Consider the following 21832-nt stretch of genomic DNA (forward strand, 5'->3'; position numbering starts at 1 on the left):
TTGAATGTATAATGTCCAATAAATTTTATTTGTCTTAAATCAAACATTTGTTTTTATTGGAGAAAATTATAAAAGTTGTGGCACCTTTTATGTATATGTATACTTAATTGTACTTAGAGTAAAATTTGTCCTCTACATGTGACTTCAACAACTGGTGAGTGACTTCCAAAGAGCTGTGAGCAACCAAAGTGCAGCGCCCGGGATCCAGCTCTATTACCCTGCTTGTCTTCATAGAGATGCCAAGAAAGTTCCACAGTATGGCATAAAACTTGTATTACAGAAAATATCCTAATGTCAGCCAAGAAGTGTCAAACCTACCACCAGACAAGTTACATAGTGCCACTTAAATTTCAGAGGGTTATACAAAGACACATTAGTAGAAAAGAGCTTCAGCTTTGTTTATATGTTAATTACACAACCTCTGAATCAGGCTACTATGTTTGTCAATTGATACTTCAAGGATGGAAGCTGTCTTGTTTGTATCTGACTTTATCTAAATACATGGGCTAAAGAAGTTGAAGAAACACGACCAGTCAAAGTATTTCAAACTATCTCTGTGCTTATATTTGGAAAATAATCATATACATTGCCTTATATTTTACAGCCTCGACAATGGTTCAAAATATCAAAAAGTGCAAAATGAGCAAAAGCAGCAAACACCATTGGGTTTAGTGGACATCACATTAAGTAGCCTGACACAGCACACTTACAGTAAAGCCAGCATGATGTAATTCATATTTTGTGGTATTTGTGACCTAATATTAATAGTTGGAAACACTACAAAACTAGAACTATTCACAATTGAGCTATTTATTTAAAAAGTACATATATATGGCTCTGAAGACTTTCATGTTTTGTCAAGATGGTTAGGTGTGAGAAGAGTCCAATATTGTCAGGTGATTTAAGTACTTTCATTCTACATATTCACAGTTGTATAATGTTTTTCCTAAGCAAACAGTGGCAGTGTTATTTGACCACTTTTTACACATTAATACAGTATAACAGTATTTTAACAGACTCTGGGCAGTTTGAGATATCCAGGCAGTTTTTTAAATCTTTTTTTGTAAATTGCCATTTTGCTCTTAAATTTGCAGTATGCACAATGGAGTAGTATTGTTATGATCTCGATCTTATTGAATGGATGGCTTTTGTTTACTGATAATTCACAGCTACTTTGAGATGTGCCCCTTTAATGCAAAATAACAGAGCAGCAAAAATAAGGCATTCCCAGAATCATGCAACAGCAACAAAATGCAATATGCAATATGTGTGGCTCATTTGCATTTCAACTAAAGATAAAAAATATAAGAGATTAGCTGGTGGCATAACAAGTCAATATGCTGAATATAAATAAGACTTTCGGTTGACATATCAAAACTCTACCCTGACATGCGAACAGCTGGTTTTGAGACAAAGGAAGACTTAGGTCCAAAACATGATCCTTTGGCACAGAAACAATCAATAATAAATTTAAACTGTGGTATTTACAAAGTTATATGACATACAGTACTTAAAGAATGCCCATGGTTAATGTGTAAAATATGTCCTGCTCTGTATATATGTCAGAAGGCTTAAGCTCACACATGTGCCTTAAACAAGATAAAATATAAATCTATGAGATGTATCCAGAAATTTGCATTCGCAGAACTTTAACATTTCAGGGAGAAATTGCAATAGAAAAATTCTAACTGAACATAAATGTAAACATTTTCATGAACTCTGAAGGATCTATGAATGTAAAAAACAACCCTATATAAGTTATTAGCTGAATGAACACATTTCTATTGGTTGTTGTTATTAGTTGTTATGTTATCTAAACTATATGTAGGTTTCAAGTGATGAAAAATGGGACTTTTGTCATGACAGTCAACATTTTCAACATACCACTAAAAAGGACGCTCATGAAAGGAAAAAGAGGGTGACTGAAACCCATGAATATGCAAAATAAATACTGTAAATGTAATATAGAAACATTCTTCTGAGGCTCAAGTCTTTCAGAAGATCATAAAACAGATCTTGTGCTTCAGTCCATTACATTCTACTGTGACTCTATGTAGGACGTGATTGATGCACTGCAAAAAGTCAGCATGAGTTCAAATGAATTGAAATCTAAATCAGGTTCTTGATTTTTTTAAATGGTTAATATACATGTATTTGTTTAGTAAGTCTAAGTCTCTTTTTCTAACTAGTTTCATGTTTTTCTTGTTTCAAGCTAAATTATGTGTTTGTCAAGTATGTTTTTTGTTAAGTGCAATTTGTTTCTCAAATTTAGAAACAGTTATCAAAACCAATCAGAAACCTGAAACTTTTAACCAATGAATTAAAGAGAGAATATATACAACTTATATTTCAAATTTCATGAACATGACCCAATTCTGTTCCCAGATACTAGGGCAACATGTTTTTCTTAATTCCCAGAACACTGAACATGTGGGCCAAGTTGTTGATGTTTTCATTAGGTTTGTGAAATCCAGAATGAGTCCCTTTCTGGCTGTCAGATTCTACAACCAAAACCAGTTCAGAACAAACCTAAAAGAACTCTCTTTAATCTGAATGGTCACTAAACCCCAGCTCCTGCAGCTAATAATGAATCAGTGTTAGTGCAGCCTCTGCAGCTCAGTGAGTGAATTCTGGAGGTTCTGAGCTTTACGTGAGACATGGCCTGTCCTTTTGCTGATGATGATAAAAACGTGTGTATGTCCTCTATATACATTTTAAGGCACTGGCAACCCAGGTTCAGTTGTGATTGTAGTAGGTTTATGAATCGGCAAGGGTGCAGGCTACATACCCTTTCTTTAAGTAAATCTAAACTACTCAAAACATTATGAATATCCTGAATTCAAGTCATTTTAACTCATGCAGATACATGTTTGCAGTGTGGCTCTAAATAAATGCAGGTGCCATAGTGTTGTTTTAGATCAGCAGCTCTCCCCCAGGATCCTGTGCAAATCTTCAGGTAAAACCCGTCCTTCTTCTCCTCGGCTTATGTTCTTCACCATCCTTCAAAACAAGACAAATAAGGCTGAACTGTACCAAGTGTCCAAAAACAGTTATGTTGTAATTAAACAATAACTATGTGTGAAACAGTAAACCATTTTTACCACATCCCAGACACCTCCTCGTGCAACAGCTCAATGACATCACCACAGTTAAATATGATGTCATCAGTGCTCGCCATGCTGCTCTCCACCATTACCCTGTACCGGCCCGCCACCTGAACAAAAGCAAGAGAAATGTAACATAAATATGCTGCTGAAAGAGATTTCGATGAATCACCCCTCAAGTCATTCATACCGTATAAATATGCACTCTCTTCCATCTTTCATCCTGCCTGTTTAGCCCTCCTCCTTCCATTTCAATCACAGCAGCAGAGCCATCAGCCACCCCAGAATCTCCATTTTCATCCTCTTTACGATCAGCAGTCTGAGACCCAGGATATTTTCCCATACTAATCTAACATACTCTTCATCACATTTCTAAGGTCTAAGCACCACTTAGTCACTTACAGTCAAATAACTATTCACTAAATTGCCTGTTAAAGTCTATGTAGGACTCTTCTGGTTGAATTGACAAAATCTTGGCTTAATCTCAAAATCTTACGAGAGGTGCAGGTTCGTCCTCATCAGAGTCAGATATGGCAGAGAGGTCTGTAGCTCCCCAGTCTTCCAGGCCTTCACAAATTGCCACAGAATGGGGAATGGGCCAACCTGTAACATAGAGACAGCTGCTCAGTTTTGACTGTTACATGAGGAGCAGTCATCTGGGAGAAATTCAGACTAGAGCCTCTGCTCCTCCACACTGAGGGGTGGCACCTTTTATGGCTTGGGCCTCTGTTCGAATGCCTCCTGAAGAACTCCCTAGTGAAATGTTCCTACATGCAAGCCGTTGTAGTTTTTCTCTTTGTAATGTAATCTCGCAATTCATGTATTAGCTCAATGTTCACCCACAAACCTGAAGGTACTCTAATTCCTGCTACTAGCACTGCATATCACCATTGTGTCTTTTACCAAAACACTCCCCCCACTTTTTCTCCAGTGTCTGCCCTGGTGTATGAATGAGTGTGAATATAAACATTTTTGAATAGTGGTAATGCACAATAAAACATTACCTGGGCTTTATGATTAAGGTATGAAGGCAGTGCCATTTTCAGACACTATAGAGAGACATACTGCTCACAGGTTTTACTATTATCAAAGGCAGTCCATAAGACAAATGCAACACTCTCTTAGCTGCTTGTTAGAGGAAGTACTATTAAATCAGCCAGTTAATTTTGTAGCTGAAAATGTTACTGCACTGGACTGTTGGATGGTAATAGAGTTTCTCCCAAAGGCTTCTCAAAGAGCTGAGTACAAACCTCTATATAGCCATTATGTGAATTGCAGCTCCTTCATTGAAGTACTGTAATAATAAACGACTGTAACAGCACTTATTCGTTTTTGTTGCACAAGATAAATAACACGATTTTTACACAGCCTTAACTGGACATAAAGCATTAAAGAAATCTACATAAAATAATAGTAAAACAGAGCAGATACTTATACTTGCGTATACTAAAATAGTGTATACTTTCAATCTTGGAATTATACTTACAAAATTAAATGTTGTCAATGCTTTCTAGAATTGTAATGGTACAAAATCCATATATAATTCACTGGTAAATGTATTGCAAATATAGGTAACAGTGGGGTTATTTTACTGCCTATTATTTGGTATAGATGTTTGAACATAATATTTTGACCAAAATTAAACAAGACTCATTACACAAGCTCATAACTTATGACTAAAACTACATTTGTGAATAGTTCTGTCAACCAAAACAGAAAAAACAAAACAGAAGAGATGAGTGGAGACACAAACTGTAATCCAGTAACCCTGCTGTCACCTATATTTACAAATGTTTGTGGTATTTCATTAAAATGCATATACTCACTGCGTCTGGGCGATTGCACCACAGGGTCGGTGAGGGCGGGGCTTGTGTGCTGTGACTCCTCCCCCCTGAGCAGGTGGGTGTGGCCTGCGGTGGAGCTGTGAGGGACATGGAGACACGCTGAGCAGCCTCCTCCCGACGGTCCAACCCACGACACACAAAAATCTGACGCACTTCACCCAAAACAAAACATCACCCAACAAACCAACAAAACAAAACACAAAAAAAAAAGGCCCACCAAGTCACAAAACAAGAAAGCATTCAGTAAATCAAGATTCACATATATTTCAGCTGCTGATTCAGAAGAAGGGATCAGAGAAGCTGTAATATATGGCACAATTGTAGAAGTAAGGGTCTGTCTTAAAGGTGCAGTGTGTAGGATTTGCATTACCTTTAGATTTGCAATTTCTGTTTTAACAATAGAATTCTGCTCAACTAATATATATGTTGATACTAATAGTTAGTGTTGACAAAAGAGAAAACTGGCATATTAAGTGTTAAACTGTTAGGGGGAAAAACATATGAAAAACATAAGAATATGGTTGTGCTAATATGTTATTTTGTTATTTTCAAAAGTAATTCCAGTCTTTGATATTTGCTAATTGTAACTAGCCTTTTATTAGATTGCAAAAAAAATCTCAGTGAAAAGGATTTTCAGTTTCAAGATGGCCTTCACCAGTGTGCAACATAGGCTTGGAAATATTGAATAAACTCAAATAAACAGTTTTGAGACACTGCACCTTTAATATACAGTTACTTTGCATGCCTTAAGGAGTACACAAATTTGGGGACTTGCATTTTAATGTCCCTGTTTTAGGTGAAGAAAAATTCTTATACATATTAAGAAGTGCCCCAACAAATGTCTATGAGACTATGGTAGCACATTTGTTTTTAATAATTGTATTGAATTCAGTGTTTGAAAAACATATAATTTAAATATAAATTAATCTTTTAATTATTTTTTGTTGACATAATTACAGTCAGTTCTGGTTCTATGGAGATGTAATTTTTGTGTCTATGTACCCCTTTGAAACCTGCATGCACCCTCTGTCAGATCTGGTCTGGTGTATAAGTATATATAAGTGTATAAGTATAAGCATAAGTGAGCATAGAATTACAAATTTGTTGTGAATCTTGTTTTTAGTCTATGGGGAGAAAATAGGACTGATATTTTTGTAACATTCATGTATTTATAGTAATGCCGTTTTTATTTAGTGTCTGTCTGCAAAAAAAAACAAGAGGGCATCGTCAGTGGATTCCTGTTGTACTGTAATGTCATTTGTACAATATTGTAGATAAGTGTGCAGCAGTGGCCTTTGATTTCCATGAGCACAAAAAGACCAGGATGAAAGAAAAATGCCACAAACTCAGATACAGTCATGTTCTATTAAAAGGCAAAAACATTGAATCAAATGGACTTCATACAGAGAGCAAATAGGTCTGTAACGTGTTTAGTGAATGACTCACTGGATACACTAATGCTATTTGTGAAGGTCTGACTAGTTTCAGCTTCATTTGAGTTGCAGGCTTGATTTAAGAATTAAATTATACATGTGTATGTAATTAACTTTGTTATTTATTATTTTTAATTTAGATTTAATTTAGATTTTTACCCCTGGAAATGAGTTTAAAACTTTCTAACCCTTTGTGTTTTAAATAGTTTCTTTTTACTTTTGCCATTTTTCTAAAATGACATGAGTTCACCCAGGTTTATTATTTAATTCACCCATTCACACAAGACATCAGGCACAAACAGGGTCAAACAGAGGCCATGCAGAACCACTTACCTTTCTGAATGAGGAGCATCTGAGAGAGAGGACTCATCTGAAAGCAATTACAATGTTATCTAAATTGAATTATGTATAATCAAAGTATTTCATGTACTGCACTGTTTTCAATTATTATTGAAGACTACAGCAGTCCCACACTGTTCAATTTCTCCACCATAGTCAAAAATAATGTGAGGAGAAAAGCTGCAATAGATAAACCAGTTAAGCTACAACCAAACCAATTATATATGAGCTGTAAAACTGACCTTGGAGTCGTTTCTGGTTTGTAAGGATTTTGCGGATCTCTCTGAGCCAGGCAATTTTCACCTCCACCGTGGGGGCCTACAACACAAGGGTAGATCAGTTTGGACACAAATGAAGAGAAGAAAAACAGGAAATGGTCATAGAGGTGCATCTCTCACCTGGACAATGTAAACCACTTCTCGACCGCTGTACCAGATTTCAAACTTCTTCACATCTCCTTTGACATTTTCTGTGATGCCGACTGCAGTCATCTGAAAAAATGTATTAATTAAAGGGAAGGTTTACTTAAGTAGTTCCCAACAACAAGCATAGACTATGACAAATGTTACTCAAACACCCTAAACCAAAATACCATAAAAAGAGAAAACATTATACACGAAACTACTGTCTTAAATAGGGCTGACAAGGTACACTTAATTTGTCTCCCTGACCAAGACAAAAACTAAATTTCAAATGATCTAATTACATTTACATCATTTTAAGCTTTACATTGCCAACAGAATACAAAATAGTTATCTGAAATATGTACTCTGAGGCAGGACTTGAAGCTGTAGAAAGGTGCCCGCTCGTGTGTGTCTTCATCTCGGCGTTTACAGAAGAGCAGGGCATGGTCGTACAGAAACAGGTGGCGCTGCATGGGCTTAAAGCGGGCCATCTCCTTCATCCTGACCGCAGCGCGTTTGTGACTGATCCAGACGCTGAAGCCCCCCTGCATCACCACACGGCCCAGCTGGGACAGGTCGCCCTGGAAACACACAACCAGGAAGTGAGGATCATGGTTAATTATTCTGTGAAGACTAAATCCGATTAAAGTAGTTTTGACCACATTTCACTTTGGTTCAGATTCACTCAACTTGCCTCTGCTGAGCACATTAGCATTTATATGGCTAGCTGTCATAGTTTTGAACTTGGAGCAACCTACTTCCTTCTTCACAGTGTCAGCAAATGCAGGTCTAAAGCGGTCGGTTGGTGCTGGTATCATTGTAGAATAATTCTACAATGAGGCAAATACACAGGAAATATCTGGGATTAATAAGGAATAATACTTGAAATTATAAATGTATATAAATTAAAACAACCACATACACTCGACTATACCAATTTATGTTATTAGTTTCTTTTTTCAGACCAAGGGTTTGTTTTCATACATGTCAGTTTTGATTGCTCACTAACACTCTTCCTCAGAGTGGTCATGTGATGTTGTTGAGATGTGCCCGATCATCTGATTTATACAGGTTTTGGTGTCTTCCTACTGGTGGAGGCAGGCTAGTGAGCAGTCAAAACTGTCAGGTATGAAAACAAACCCTTAATCTGAAAAAAGAACCTAATAACATAAATTATTGGAAGACCAAACAAACCTCATTGGACAACTATACCGATTAGCAAACAATCACAAATCATAGGAGAGGCAGCACTAAGCTTGTAAAATGTATATATCATTATCAATGTGATTAAATACAGTTAAATTATACATATGTCAGAAGTAGAGTGGGCCATGAAGCTCTTCATGTTCAGAATAATTAAAATTAGAATACCACATGGCACACAGGCATAGATTTACCGTGGTGATGAATGGGCTACTGATACGTCAAACTGCTGAACTGTCCTTGAGAAATACATTAGCTGACATTCTCTTAAATGGCCTCCTCCAGCTATAGGCATAACTCTGCATATTGTATGTGACATATGGAGATGTTACTGACACTTGGCATGGTTTGTCTTCATGTGCTCCTGTGCACGGCTCCAATACAGCAGCTAAATGAGTGGGCTTATGTTTGTATGAGGGTACTGGGGGTGTATGGAAACCACATAGAGCCTCAAGTATTTGTACCACATTGATCACAACTCATTTTTTGACAATCCAGTGGCAAATAAGGCAACTTTTTGAAGAACTGTCTCAACATTTAAGCATTATAAAGAGAAAGATGCTGTTCAAAATGGGTCTGAATCACTCCCTAACAAAGTACATTGGTTTCACTAGAAAGGGTATTACAATTTATAATGTACAGTTCAAGGTTCCAGTTCCACAATGCAAAATATATTCACTTGTCCAATTACAAACTTAATTGGTGTTACAGTAAACCTATTCACCAGTTCACCAGTAGGTTGGGTTATACTTTGATGCCATATTTTCAGAGTGGGGGTGAACATTGAACGTTTTACAGATTTTTGTTACATGAGAATAGGCCATAGGTACAGAAATTACAGAGGGATTAAGCGAACACCAAGTCAAACCATAGACCCGCCCTCCTCCTCAGTTCAAAACTACAGACTCCTTAGAATGCTGTGATATCATGTGAACACAGTACCTGGTATCCAGTGATGGCGATCTGATGCATGGAGTCATTGACAGACTTGAGCAGCTCCAACATTGAGTCTAGTGCCTCCTGCAGTTCACAGCGGTACTGCTCCTCTGTGCAGTGCTTCAACAGCTCCTGGACAACATCACAAACACACAGTGACAGGCCACTTCACATAATACAGTTTAACTTTGTGTATAAATGCACTGAGACATAAATCAAGGCCTGGAATAAGCTTAAGGATGTCTGCAGGTTGAAATTATTGAATTTGTTGAAAAGTAATTGTCATTGCCAGATAGGGCCAATATAAGAAACAAAATAATAAACAAGTGTGCATCTGGATGACTCTATATTCAGGAATAAATATAGGTACATTTGGTAAGCTTCTAAAATATCAAAACAAACTAGTAGTGACACTGTAAAATGCTAACTCAATGCAAAAGGACAACCACCTACACCCAGTTATACGGCGATACATCTCTGTCAGAAGCTTCCTCTGAACAACATCATATTGCTGGCGTCATGTTTTTAAGCGCTGCATATATATGAGCTGGTGGAACAATAGCCACTTTTAGAGTAGAACATGTCTTACTTGGCGCATCTTTTATTTTGATTTTAAACTATAAACTATAAAAACTGCTGATTTATGTACTGCAGTTTCTTAGCTTTAACTATTATTACTATAATCATGAAATACAATAGACTCATACATATCTTTACTTTAACTATTACTTATTTTAATTCAGGTATTTTGAAATATTTATCATTCGTTGCTGGTTAAACAGTATCTATGCTTATGTAAAAAAAAAGAATAGATAATAAATGTTTTTCTGCTGCATTAAGTTAACTAAAGGCATTTGAATGAGGACCTTGAGCAGTAGTTGGTATTTGGTGAGTCGTTGGATTGGTTTCAGAAGATAAGAGTCCAGGCCCAGTTTGTGATCCAGTTTCTTCTGGCACTCCTGAGAAAACAACAGATATTCAATATTTAAAATATTTCTCATACACTCATGAACATCATGTGTTATGAAGTGTGTGAATGAGTTTGTGGATACCTGGAAAAACGGCAGATCGGCATACTGTCTCCATAGTAACTCAGAGCAGGGTTTGTTTTGGCAGTAACGCTCGTATACTTGAAACTTCTCCTTCTGCTCAAACATATACAGGCTCATTTAGAGGGATGTAAAGTATAGCAATACATAAAGTAAAAATATACTTTACAGAAAGGACACAGATTTATACTGTCTTTCACAGAAGACTAGACTACTTTTTACAATAATGCTTATAGATGCAAATAGATAGATTTTTAATCTATGTCATAATTTCAACAGACATTTCAAATTACATGTACATCTTAAATGTTTACTTCAAAAATCCTGTTGGCTCTCACCCTCTGAAGAAAGCAGCCCCCGACTCGCTCTGGTGTCTCCAGGCAATCCTGTAAATCCTGCAGGAACATCCTACAGAAGGATAAGAGATTATAACCTTTGATGTAATTTTTCTTTCAGAATCAAGATTAAGGTGAGGGTTAAGATCAGTCTTCAGGAAATTAGTGTCAGTTAATGTAATGTCCTCACAAAGCAAGGAAACATGAGTGCTTGTTGAGTGTGTTTGCATGTGCATGTGTGTATGCATGTGTGTATGCATGTGTGTATGCGTGTGTGCGTGCGTCGTGCCTGCTGTGGAACTGGTAAATCTCTGGCATGTTCCCAAACAGGACGTCCTTCTGGCTGCGCAGGTCTGAGGGGAGCAAATTACACACAGATGGGTCCTCCATCTCTGCCCTGTAGCCCTGATCATAACACACACATTACATATGAGATGCACAGGGTCTGAATTAATTGTATCAAGTGTTACATTTCAATACATAAGAGACATAGAGAAATTCTTCCAATCCCTTTTGTTTTTCTGTCCTTATATCACTGGGAATTTATCACAGTTTAAACATTACATATTACTGAGTATGTTTTACACCTTTCACTTTCACAGAGGAAACATGGATTGTGTGTCTGTCAGTTGCTCTCTGCTGGGAGTCAGCAGATTTTTTTCATACTGACTTTTAGAACCATGCACACTTTGGAGGATGTGAATGTATTATGCTTTTTTATCTGTGTTTTCTGAAGGACAAAATGAGGTGAATTATGAATATAAAATAAACTGTATTTATCAGCAGTATCAATTAATTATGTTCATGAGGAAACAGATGCTCCCACCCTGAACAAGAGGCTATTAATCACACCCAAGAAAAGTTCTAAATCACCTTTTTTTTTAACTCACCAGAAGGACAGAAAGCAGCTCGTCCACATAGATCCTCTCTGTGGCTATCAGCTCTTTCATGATGTGACTGAAAAATAAAAGAAAATCGAAATAATTGTTGGGTTTCAGATGACATTCTCTGGTCCGGTGGTGTTTGAGATCAGGCCAGCCAACATGACTATTGTTCATAAATCAATTACAATAGTATCACATCTTTAGTTTCTCTATTATTGAGACTACAAACAATATTTTAAGCTTGTCCAAATAATGTCATTAACCAATTAAAAAATGTGTAAGTGTTTGCCAATATAGCATTTGTTTGTTTGTTTTTTTCATTGGGTTACTTGTTATTAAATACCTAATGATCAACACTGGCACCTGCGGCTGTCTAAGATTGATATATCATTCTGTAACACAAACAACCAATATTTCATTTTCAAACATTTTGCAGTGAGTAATGTTTTGTTTCAGCATGACATGGATAGAGCATAAGAGTCAAAGGTCAAAGGTTGATGAAAGGGCAAAGTACCGTGTGACCTGCTCAGGGTTGTCCTCAGCCTCAGAGTCTGTTTCTGACATCGGTCCATACAAACAACTGCGGTTTCCCTGGTAATCGTGCATCACCTCAATCTATAAAACAAGGAAGAAGCACTATCTTAGCATCTCTTATGGTCTACTGTTATGAAGATAAAATCTATATTTAAAATGATAAAACCTATAGGATGTGTTAAAAGTTATCAAGTATCTAATATTGATGAATTATGCTAGAATTTAATAATTTAAAAAATTTAAGCTTTGTTGCACGTTGATAAAACTTTCATCAAACTTTCATACGTACAGTTTTACCATATTGGCGAAATGAATAAAAGTAAAAAAGACCCTGTGTTTTTATCATTTGAACACACTTTTGGCTGGCTGTTGTTCTTCTTTAAGGCTCTCTTTCCTGGAAGTAGGTCAAAGGAAAATTTGGAATTGAGGACATTGAAGTCTACACCTGCAAAAACAGAAACACAGGTGTACTCAAAACACAAAGTACCAGAAGATTTGAAAGCTCTGTTTAAAGTCTGGATTGTACCATGTTTTGGAGAGAAGAGGGGAGACTTGCCGCGCTGGGACATTTGGTCTGGTTCAGGACGGGGGGCCACTAACTGAATGGGTCGAACCTGGATGTCAGCCAGTTTTCTCAGACACTGCTCCCTGTTTCTGATCATAGACCTCATTGTATTCAGTTTATCTGTCACCATGGTAATCTGGGACTGAAACGACAATACACAATTAAAAACAATAATGTCAACAATGTGACTTTAACAAAATATTGAATGGTAGACTTCTGTATGTAAAATGCAGTTGTGGTGATAGAGATAACTCATAATATTTGTATTACTATTTTATTTGTATTACTATATTTCTAAATTTTATTTTTTCTTGTACATAAACATTTATATAATTATGCAATTATGCATTCACACTAGTCTCTTGCTATTTTTTATTATATTTTCTTCATTATTACTACCATTTATATTTTTGCAATAAACTTGGTCTAAGTCTAACGAATAATTATTTTCTCCATTTGTCACATCCATAACCTGAATTATTTCATGTGACAACAATGACTGCAAAAAGGCTTGTCAGGGAATTTTTAGGAAAATCTAAATATTATAAAATATATATATTTCAATGCACCCATTTTGTTTACTTTACTTTGTGTATGGCTTGTTCTCAATAATAAACTTGCCTTGCCTAAACCCTAAAAATACAATAGCTTGGGATTTCATATCATAACAATTATGGCAAAAAAGAACAGTAAGCAAAGTGTGTCACTCCTACTCTTCACCTCCAGCTGTGGAGTAAGAATGGCTTCAAACTCTAGGCTCAGTGTGGTGTGGCTGTTTTTGATAGCAGATGGCGCCCTCTCCTGGTGACAGCTGAGACTGTGCAATGCCTCTTGAGCTCCTTCTCGCGTTTGAAACTTGTCGACCATCTGACTGGCCAAAAGATAGGCTCCTTCATCACACCATCTCAGAGCCTGCAAGCACAAAAACACTTATACCACATTTAAATTCAAAAGTGATTTTTTAATAGAGCAATTTTTTTGCAATTACTCTCAACATAGTTCAGTTTGACTAATTCACATTATTGAAGTCATTTTTAAAACAATTATGCCAATTATAAATAAAAGTTTAAGTGTAAATAAGAATATCAGATGGATAATATTGTTCTTTAATATCTAGCCCCAAGAGCGGGCACATTATTTTTGTCTTTGCCACATTAGCTTGCTATTTTTCCACAGTTTTCCTTGGCAACACAACACAACATAAAGAAATCAGATTACTCACTCATTTTTCAGATGTAAGTATTTACATGAGATTTCAATAATTAAATTATGATGGATCATCATACAGCACTTTTCTACCTTCAAGGCACTCAAAACAAGGAACATTTCACCCATTCACCCACATACTCATATACATACACGCAAACACTGGAGGCCGGGTTGATTACGTGTCTTGCCCAAGGACACAACAGCAGCATTCATCTGTGGGAGCTGAAATTGCACTGCCAACCTGTAGGTCAGGAAGTGGACAAAAGCTATATAAACTGAGCTACCTCCTCAAGTCTGAAGAGCAGGTCACGAGCGCGGGTCAGAGAGGCTTGTTTGGAGCGGAGCGCGGTGGACAGGACGTCACAGTGGTGCCGCAGTTCGTTACAGCGCTGGATGATCAGAGCCAGGGCATAGTGATGGTTCGCTGCCAACTGGTGCCCATGAAGAATCAGCACCTGCGCTCGCGACATTTCCTCCTGATGAATACAAATGCACACATCCATGCACACAATCAATATCATAGACACAATACAAAGTAAAATATTTGAATTTAAAGGTATACAGTGTAACTTTTCAACTCGCGGACTGGTACCGGGCCGTGAGTTGTTTGGTACAGGGTCGCAAACAGTCGTCAAGTTTCCAGAATGCATAGTTTTAAAGGTATTTATGAGCAATAACATGCCTTAATTGAATAAATCCATCTTATACTGTATAAGTTTAATACAATTATTGTGGAACATTACAGACCCCCAACCTGAAAAGATTCAAAGTGCACCTTTAAAGTGTACTGAACTGAACTAAGTAAACATAAGCAAAATATATATATATATAGGACAATAGCCAATGATAAAATAATTTTTGAGCAGAATTATTCCTGACTCCTACTTACAAGGTGTGAAAAGTTTGAGAACCACTGCCCTACAACTATAGGTATAATGCAATATTAAAGGGCCAATATTACGCTATTTTCTGATCTATGTTCTAATCAAAAAGATAACTGGAGTTGTGTTTTATTTCATTCACACATGTTTAACACACAAACCCTGCATATTTAGGCTGCATTCTTCTGTCAGACACAAAACACTCTTTCCACCTTGTGATGTCATGTGGTAATACAGGAAGCGCTGTGTTTTTAAAATCCATAACACTTTAACTAGAACCATTTAGATCATTTCAGCTCTGAAATTGCCAATCTTTACTGAACTAAAGGTAAAAGGAGATGTTAACTTGAAAACTACCGCCTCATGATCACAAGGTGGAACAGAGCATTTTGAGCATTGGAGAGCTAGACAGACTGAGAATACATTGTAAGTTTGATACCAGACCTCAGCTTGTGTGTTGAGTATATCCAGGTCTTTCAGAAGTTGCTCTGTTTGAATGACAGTTGTCCCAATACAGTCTATGGCTTTTTCCTGAGCAGAGAGTCTCTCCAACGTCTCTTCCATCTATGCACATGAACAGATGATCATAATAATATAATAAAAGTAATGAGGTAAATGGCAGTCTTTGTTTATAGTAGATCTTACCTGTTGAAAGTTGGTCTCGTAGTGCAGAAGCTGAAGATACTGTTGAAGTTTTAAGTGGTGCTTTTCAAAGAAACCATCAAATGCCTCCTCCATGTCTCTAAGCTGAGCCAGCAGCCTGAAAGACAGATTTATAAAGAAATTATATTAATTTTTTTATTAATAAAAACTAAAACAATTTAAAAGCACCTTTGTACAGTCTCCATGTCTGACTGCATTTCACTTTGGTTTTCTGAACTTTTCTTTGAGGCTTTCACAGTTTCCAGATTTGAAAACAGCAGACGGCCCTCTTTCAGTACGCCTCTTATGTCATCCTGTCGCACACACACAACACACAAAAAAGTAGTGTTATTATATTTTATGACCGCTAAGCTTTATTTGACATACCTTTAACTAGCATGAAATGGGGTAAATACTGAGGAGAGACATTAATTTTGTTGAAGCTCGGTATTAATCTCACCCTGATGATGGCAGTCTAGGAACAAAATGTGCTTGGGTTGCAAAATTCATGACACACTCAAAAATAGGACCACTGTTCTACTGTCCTATCAATTTTTTAATACTATTTCAAAACATTAAACATATTCTTCTCCCTTTTCCAAATAGCTCCATCAGCTGCACACAAGTCATTCAATTAATTAGGACAGAAGTATTTAAACAAATGAACAAGTTTAAGAGGCAAACATAATGAAAATCAAGCATTAACAGGAGTAGACAGCATATAGTAACTTGTTAGTAAGTAGAAGGTGTTGTACCTTCAGCTGCCTGTACCGGTGTGTGTGAGAGTGCAGCAGGAAGTCGATGGCTCCAGGTTCATCAGGGAGCTCCGTCTCTGAGATCTCCGCCCCAAAGCGCTGCAGAAGCTGAGCAATCTCCTTTACCGTCACAGCAAATGTCTCTATCGCCTGACGACAAAATACACACATGACACACAGAACTCAGAGAAACACTGCAAATGTATAATACTGCAATACTTAACAGCTGACAGGCGTCTTCAAGAGATATGTGGGCAACAAAATGTCTTACATTATTATGTATAAAACCTGCTAACTCGCATCCATTTTAGAACAAACATGTTCTAAAATAAAACTACTATTTCTAATCACATTGGCAATTAGATATTTTTCATAAGTTGTACAGCCCAAATGTAATATTAAAGTATCCTTATGTAACTTGGTCATTCTATGGAAAATCACAGTCATTGCAATAACATCTCCATGGAGATAAGCATGTAGTGGACACACTACCAGAACTTACATAACACACTTTCAAAATGTGTGCTTACTTTGATTCAATCAGTGATTTTGAAGCCTACTAACCAGGCCAATCACCAGTAATGCATTATTAACCAATCTGAGAGCACTCACAGATCTGAGGACGATCCAGTCGCTCTGACAGTACTGCACTTTCCCTGTGAACTCTGATGTCAGGTGGTTTTCATCGATGTAGCGCAACAAATCTCCCACTGAACGCAACATCACCACCTGTAAGAGAGGAGACCAAGAAAGTAGCACATTATACATCATTGATTAAACTTTAGTCAAATACATTTTTATCACAAAATCCTTTCAAGTAAAGCTCAGACAGCAATTCTTCAGAAGTGTGAAGACTAAGTGGCCTCTCTTATTTAGTAGACCTTGAATTACTCAAAAAAAAAGGGAATCAAAGGGAAGGCAATCAAATTTTGTCAGACAAGAAGTCTCAATTGTATGACCTACTAATGAGCTGTTACATAGGATTTATACAGTAAATCCTTGCACAGATGCTATAAAACATTTCCATGACTCTGACTTCTGGTGAACACAATAAAAAATAATGATATTGCTTTGGATTAATATAGCAGCTTTCAATAAATTACAGAATGCTTTTTGGTGATGGTACGCTTCTACTGTAGACACGGTCGCCTTAGGGTAGACTGACGGAAGTGAGGGTGCCAATCTGCCCATTGGCCCGTTAAACTGCCAGGAGCACTCATGCACAGATCACATTCAAACTAAGCAATGCAGGTGAAGTTTCTTGCTTAAGGACACAGTGACAGAACTTGGTCCAAGCATGAATTGATCCTCTGACCTTTGGGTAGGTGGATGAATGCTCTAACTAGTGAGTCACTTTACTATATTGAATTACACCTCTGAGTTACATGAAGTGTTATTGTAGTTTCATACCGGCATCTTAAGGAGGAAGTCATCCTGGCTGAAGCGAAAGCCGAGGTCGGTGCTGGAGGATGGACTCGGGGCAGAGCCGAACAGAGTCGTGGGACGCAGCACCAAAACCAAGTGAAGGTTCCCCGGAAAAGATGTCTATAAAAGGGAAACATATATAAGTATATTCTTAACATGCTGTTACTGAGGAGTTTAAACCTGGAACAATTCAACACATCCTAACTTTATGACCTCTAGCATATTAAGTGAAACACATTTCCTTAAAGTAGATGGGTCCTAAGTAGAAAGCTATTGTAAGTATTTGAATACATTAAATAAGGACAAAAATGATGTCCCTTCAGATCTACCATAACTGGTCACTGCAATTAGGAAATGAGTGAGGAAGGGCCAGGAACATGTCATTACCAATATCAAAAGTCTTGACAAAAGTTAGAAGGTTGTTAGTTAGATATGACAAAACTAACCAAATATTATATTGAACATATTATTATTGTGCTATTCTAATTAAGAAGACTAAAGACTAAAAAATATGTATTAAACTTATTGTCCACAAAGAAAACTCAATCTGCTCAATCTGTATGCGTCAGATAAGCGTTTTAACATAACTGTTAAAAGCTTAGTTGCACTTATAATACATTTAATTTCTTGCAATATTTTGAGCTGTCTGATATTTTGCAATATATTAAGCAGACTTACCCTGTAACAAGGATAATTAGGAATCTTAAGGAGTCAGACAAACAGTGATTCAACATCATTCACTCAGACAGTGTGATGTGTCCAGTTTGTGCAGAGATCCCCCAGCCTCAGCATCACTCACTGTCTCTTGGCAGCATCTTTAGTGTCTTTAGCATCTTTAGTGTCTCCAACACCTCGGTAAATCCCACAGACTTGAGCTGACTCTGCTCTTCTGAACTGTTCATCATTGACTGTGCACTTTACATCCACCCACAAACACCAGATCCACTCGAAATGGTCAAACTAAAGCTGGCGCTGGAACTTTAATGAGCCCAAGATCAATATTCAAAACATAAGGTTAACAAAACATCGGGGAAATGGAAATTTTGCTGTCCATGGGATTTAGCAAGATCTGGCAAGTCTGAACTCCAAACAGCATCCTTTATGCGTTCATTAAAAACACACATCGCCACTGCCAGTTATTATGATCTGCCAAAAATGTTATTTTGATTTTATTTAAATTGCCCTACCCTTTTGATAACATTAATCATAATTGTCTGCGTGAAGTGAATGTGTTTCTAATATGTTAAGAATCACCACTGGTGCACAGCGATAAAGCTCAATGACAAATCTGATGTTCCTTCTTATTATAGCACTACAAAAATGTCCCCCACAAGCACTTTCTTTGGAGAGAGGACTGATAACAGATCAAACTCTGCAACAGTAGTCAATGTCAAATCTGCATTCCTTTTAGTCTGTGTTTCATATTGGTATAAAAGAAAGTTCACTATATAACTTTTTTGTCCACTTTCATTTATATGTTATTGCTTATACTTATGTGCATGAGCAGAAGCCACAACCAGGTCAGATTTAAGTCCTCTGTTAGCAATAAAATCACTTGTAATTGAATAAATACAAGATAGATAGGCAGACTCCCACCTGAAAAGTTACATAGTGCATCCAAAATATAGTAAAACTTTTAAGATGGTTGAAGTTTTTTTTTGTTTTTTTGTTGTTTTTTTTTCACGGAGGTATGATGTCAGCATGGAGCAGCTTTTGGACACCGTTGCTATGGCTTATGTTGTGATTGGATGAGATGGGTATCTTCTGACAAATATGCCTCCCATCACCCTTTGGCACACTAACTTACAGCCAAACAAGGTCAGAGCCAGTCTAGGACACAGACATGACACACTTATATGCATCCAAAAATGCTCTCATGCCAAAACTGTAACTTAAACTGTTTTGGTGCCCCTGAAGAATTAAGGTCTTCCATTTTAACCTTGACTTCCCTCTTCGTTACACATTTTATATTAGGTGACAAAACTTGAATATGGATTAACAGCTCCAATATCATTAAAGCCACAAGAAACTTAAAAGCCATGTGTTATATGAAACATCTTCTAAATACTTATATAAAACTGCATCACTTTTTACTCATTGCAGCACAGTGGACCGCAGTGCTGAGCAGATGCACCTGCAGTTTGTTCAACGCAAACACATGGAAACACGTTTGTCATTGGCCTGTCCTGGTCCAATACTCACTCTCTCTCCTATCTCTAATGTAACATGCTCTCAGCACTATCACACCCATGCCCTCTGTCGCAGCACTCAGTAGTTTAGAAAAGCATCTCCTCTTTCTGCTGCAGCCTCCCCGCCTGCATCCTCGCCTTGTCCCGAAGAGGAGCTTACCGCGGCCCGGCGAAGGCGTGGGAAGCCCCATGGGTTAGACTCGGCCATGGCTCCACCGGGCAGATGGAGACGAATGTGTCCTGTGTCCTCTGGAACAGTCGTCAGAAAGTCCGCAGCGGGACGTGCTATTGTCGGTAACACACGGAGCTCCAGCAGAGACGGCGAAGGGTGCACGCTGTACCCTCCGTCACTGCAGTGTCCGGGCGGGCCGAGAGGGGAGCCGTGCCGCTCTCCGCTCCTCTCGGTGCAGTGTGCAGTGGAGCAGGACGCGCATGGTCCACCTGACGTCAAACACCGCGGAATGAGCAGACACACTAAAGTTAGTTCATCGATTGGCCATTTGTAGAAAAGCGTAATGTTTCACATATCACATGTTTTAAAATTTTTAAATTAGAATTGAATCAATTTGAATTGATTAATGACACCTGAAACATTATGGCAGAAAGGGATGATAGAAAAGCACAACCGCGTTTCCTCGCTTTTAAATGTTCTGCACAGAAGATGGCGCCAGAAGCTCAGGTTGAACGTGGGCAGAACGGGGAAAATATACACTGTACATCATATCACATAAACCACTACCCAAGTCCATCAATCATGTTATCATCGGGCAAGTAAATTACATCAGAAATAAATATGACATTACAAGTGCTTAATTTTATATTCTTGATTCAGGCCACTAGGGGACAGCGTTTTAAAGGAATAAATATAAAAACTTTCTCTTTGTAGGAGCAGTCCGTTAATATCCCCTCCTCTTCTTGGGAGCTCGGTCCCAGTGTATGTGAAGGAGGAGATGGATCTGCGCTTCTCCATTTCTAAGATTGCTCCTATGTTCGGATATCAGAGTCTTTAGTGCTCTAGATGTTTTTCCCACATAACCAAGTCCACAGCGGCAGTTTAAAAGGTAAATGACTTTTTTGGTGGAGCATGTAATTGTCCCTTTGATTTTCATAATCACATCTTCGCTGTGTTTGGGTGTATAGAAGTTTTACATTTATAAGTCAAATTCAGTATCGTGCATAGACGTTTTGGGGGACAGGTGCTCAGTGAAAAATAAGGGCGCTTTGTGTGCATATGGAACTACCGGCTGCCTTATTATAGATTAAGGTAATACAAGATTACTGCAAGTCTTGTAACATAGAAATAACTTATGATTGGTACAAAATAAAAGCTATTATAGCTTAATGCCTGATTTAGTACCAAAAGTATGAATAAGGCTGCTGGTGACATTACAAGGCAGAGGGGTATTTCTACTCTGGCAAATGGGAGCTGCCTGTTTGTTATTTAGGAAATAAATTAGTTAATTATGTAGCCTAATGCAAACCTGCAAAATAATAAATATTCAGCTTAAGTTTACTGATAGATTCACAAACATTATGGGACATTAGTTGTGTGGTGGTCATCATGTCATCTGTTATTGATCTGGGAGAGCGTTGCACAAGTCACTGAGCAGGTGAGCAGTCAACTGATTTCTGCTCAGCTGTTTGGTGCTGTATGAGACAGGCTACTTCACAACAGAGACAAGCAGATCTCTCCACTGCAAATCGCAGAAGAGAATACAATAGTAAATAGCCTACGTTGATTTTTTTTTTTTTTTCACAGCACATTTTATACTCTGAATTTAGACTGAGGTCTTGAAAATAAGTGATTAATAGGTTTTTATTTTGAATTTTTAAGCACATTGAAAATGTTAACTGCAAAATTCAGCAACTTCAGAATAAAAATAATTCATGTGTTTTCAAGGTTAAAACAAGTGAAAAATTCACCAGCATTTAAAATTCTAAATCTGATGAAACAAATCTATCTTTCATGGTTTTCTTCCCCTTCCCTCTTCTCTTCTGTCTCTTCTTTCTTGTTCGGCATTATGGATGTTTTACTCTTAATGGCCAACATGGAGAACCTTCTTTTCCAAATCCATGTTTTCTCTGTTTTCTTTTGACATTG

At 37.5% G+C, this 21832-nt stretch overlaps 1 protein-coding gene across 1 annotated transcript; it reads right to left on the reverse strand.

The window, feature by feature from the left end:
• Positions 1 to 2877: 2877 nt before the first annotated feature.
• LOC110155907 (proto-oncogene DBL) lies at positions 2878 to 19939 on the reverse strand. The gene is made up of 26 exons (XM_055148819.1): positions 19892 to 19939; positions 17528 to 17662; positions 16730 to 16846; positions 16118 to 16267; positions 15552 to 15676; positions 15366 to 15480; positions 15165 to 15284; positions 14124 to 14315; positions 13351 to 13542; positions 12592 to 12772; positions 12422 to 12510; positions 12046 to 12146; positions 11538 to 11604; positions 10937 to 11052; positions 10651 to 10720; positions 10316 to 10408; positions 10130 to 10222; positions 9270 to 9395; positions 7490 to 7705; positions 7119 to 7211; positions 6963 to 7038; positions 6715 to 6751; positions 4931 to 5100; positions 3601 to 3707; positions 3102 to 3214; positions 2878 to 3000 (listed from the first exon to the last, which is right to left on the reverse strand). The coding sequence occupies exons 1-26, from the start codon at positions 19937 to 19939 to the stop codon at positions 2919 to 2921; spliced, it is 3024 nt and encodes a 1007-aa protein (XP_055004794.1). The 3' UTR covers positions 2878 to 2918.
• Positions 19940 to 21832: the final 1893 nt, after the last annotated feature.

The sequence above is a fragment of the Boleophthalmus pectinirostris genome, unplaced genomic scaffold (assembly GCF_026225935.1).
Source record: "Boleophthalmus pectinirostris isolate CB_2022bp ecotype Guang Dong unplaced genomic scaffold, ASM2622593v1 HiC_scaffold_12, whole genome shotgun sequence".
Lineage (NCBI taxonomy): Eukaryota > Metazoa > Chordata > Actinopteri > Gobiiformes > Gobiidae > Boleophthalmus > Boleophthalmus pectinirostris.

What these genes read in the sequence shown, in the direction of transcription:
- LOC110155907 (XM_055148819.1), bottom strand. Translation starts at nt 19,939, where the DNA reads ATGGCCGAGTCTAACCCATGGGGCTTCCCACGCCTTCGCCGGGCCGCG. An exon ending in AACCCTGAGCAGGTCACACG is followed by an intron (nt 11,605 to 12,045) that starts GTACTTTGCCCT and finishes TTTATTTTTCAG; the next exon opens with TCACATCATGAAAGAGCTGA. An exon ending in AAACCAGAAACGACTCCAAG is followed by an intron (nt 6,752 to 6,962) that starts GTCAGTTTTACA and finishes AATTGCTTTCAG; the next exon opens with ATGAGTCCTCTCTCTCAGAT.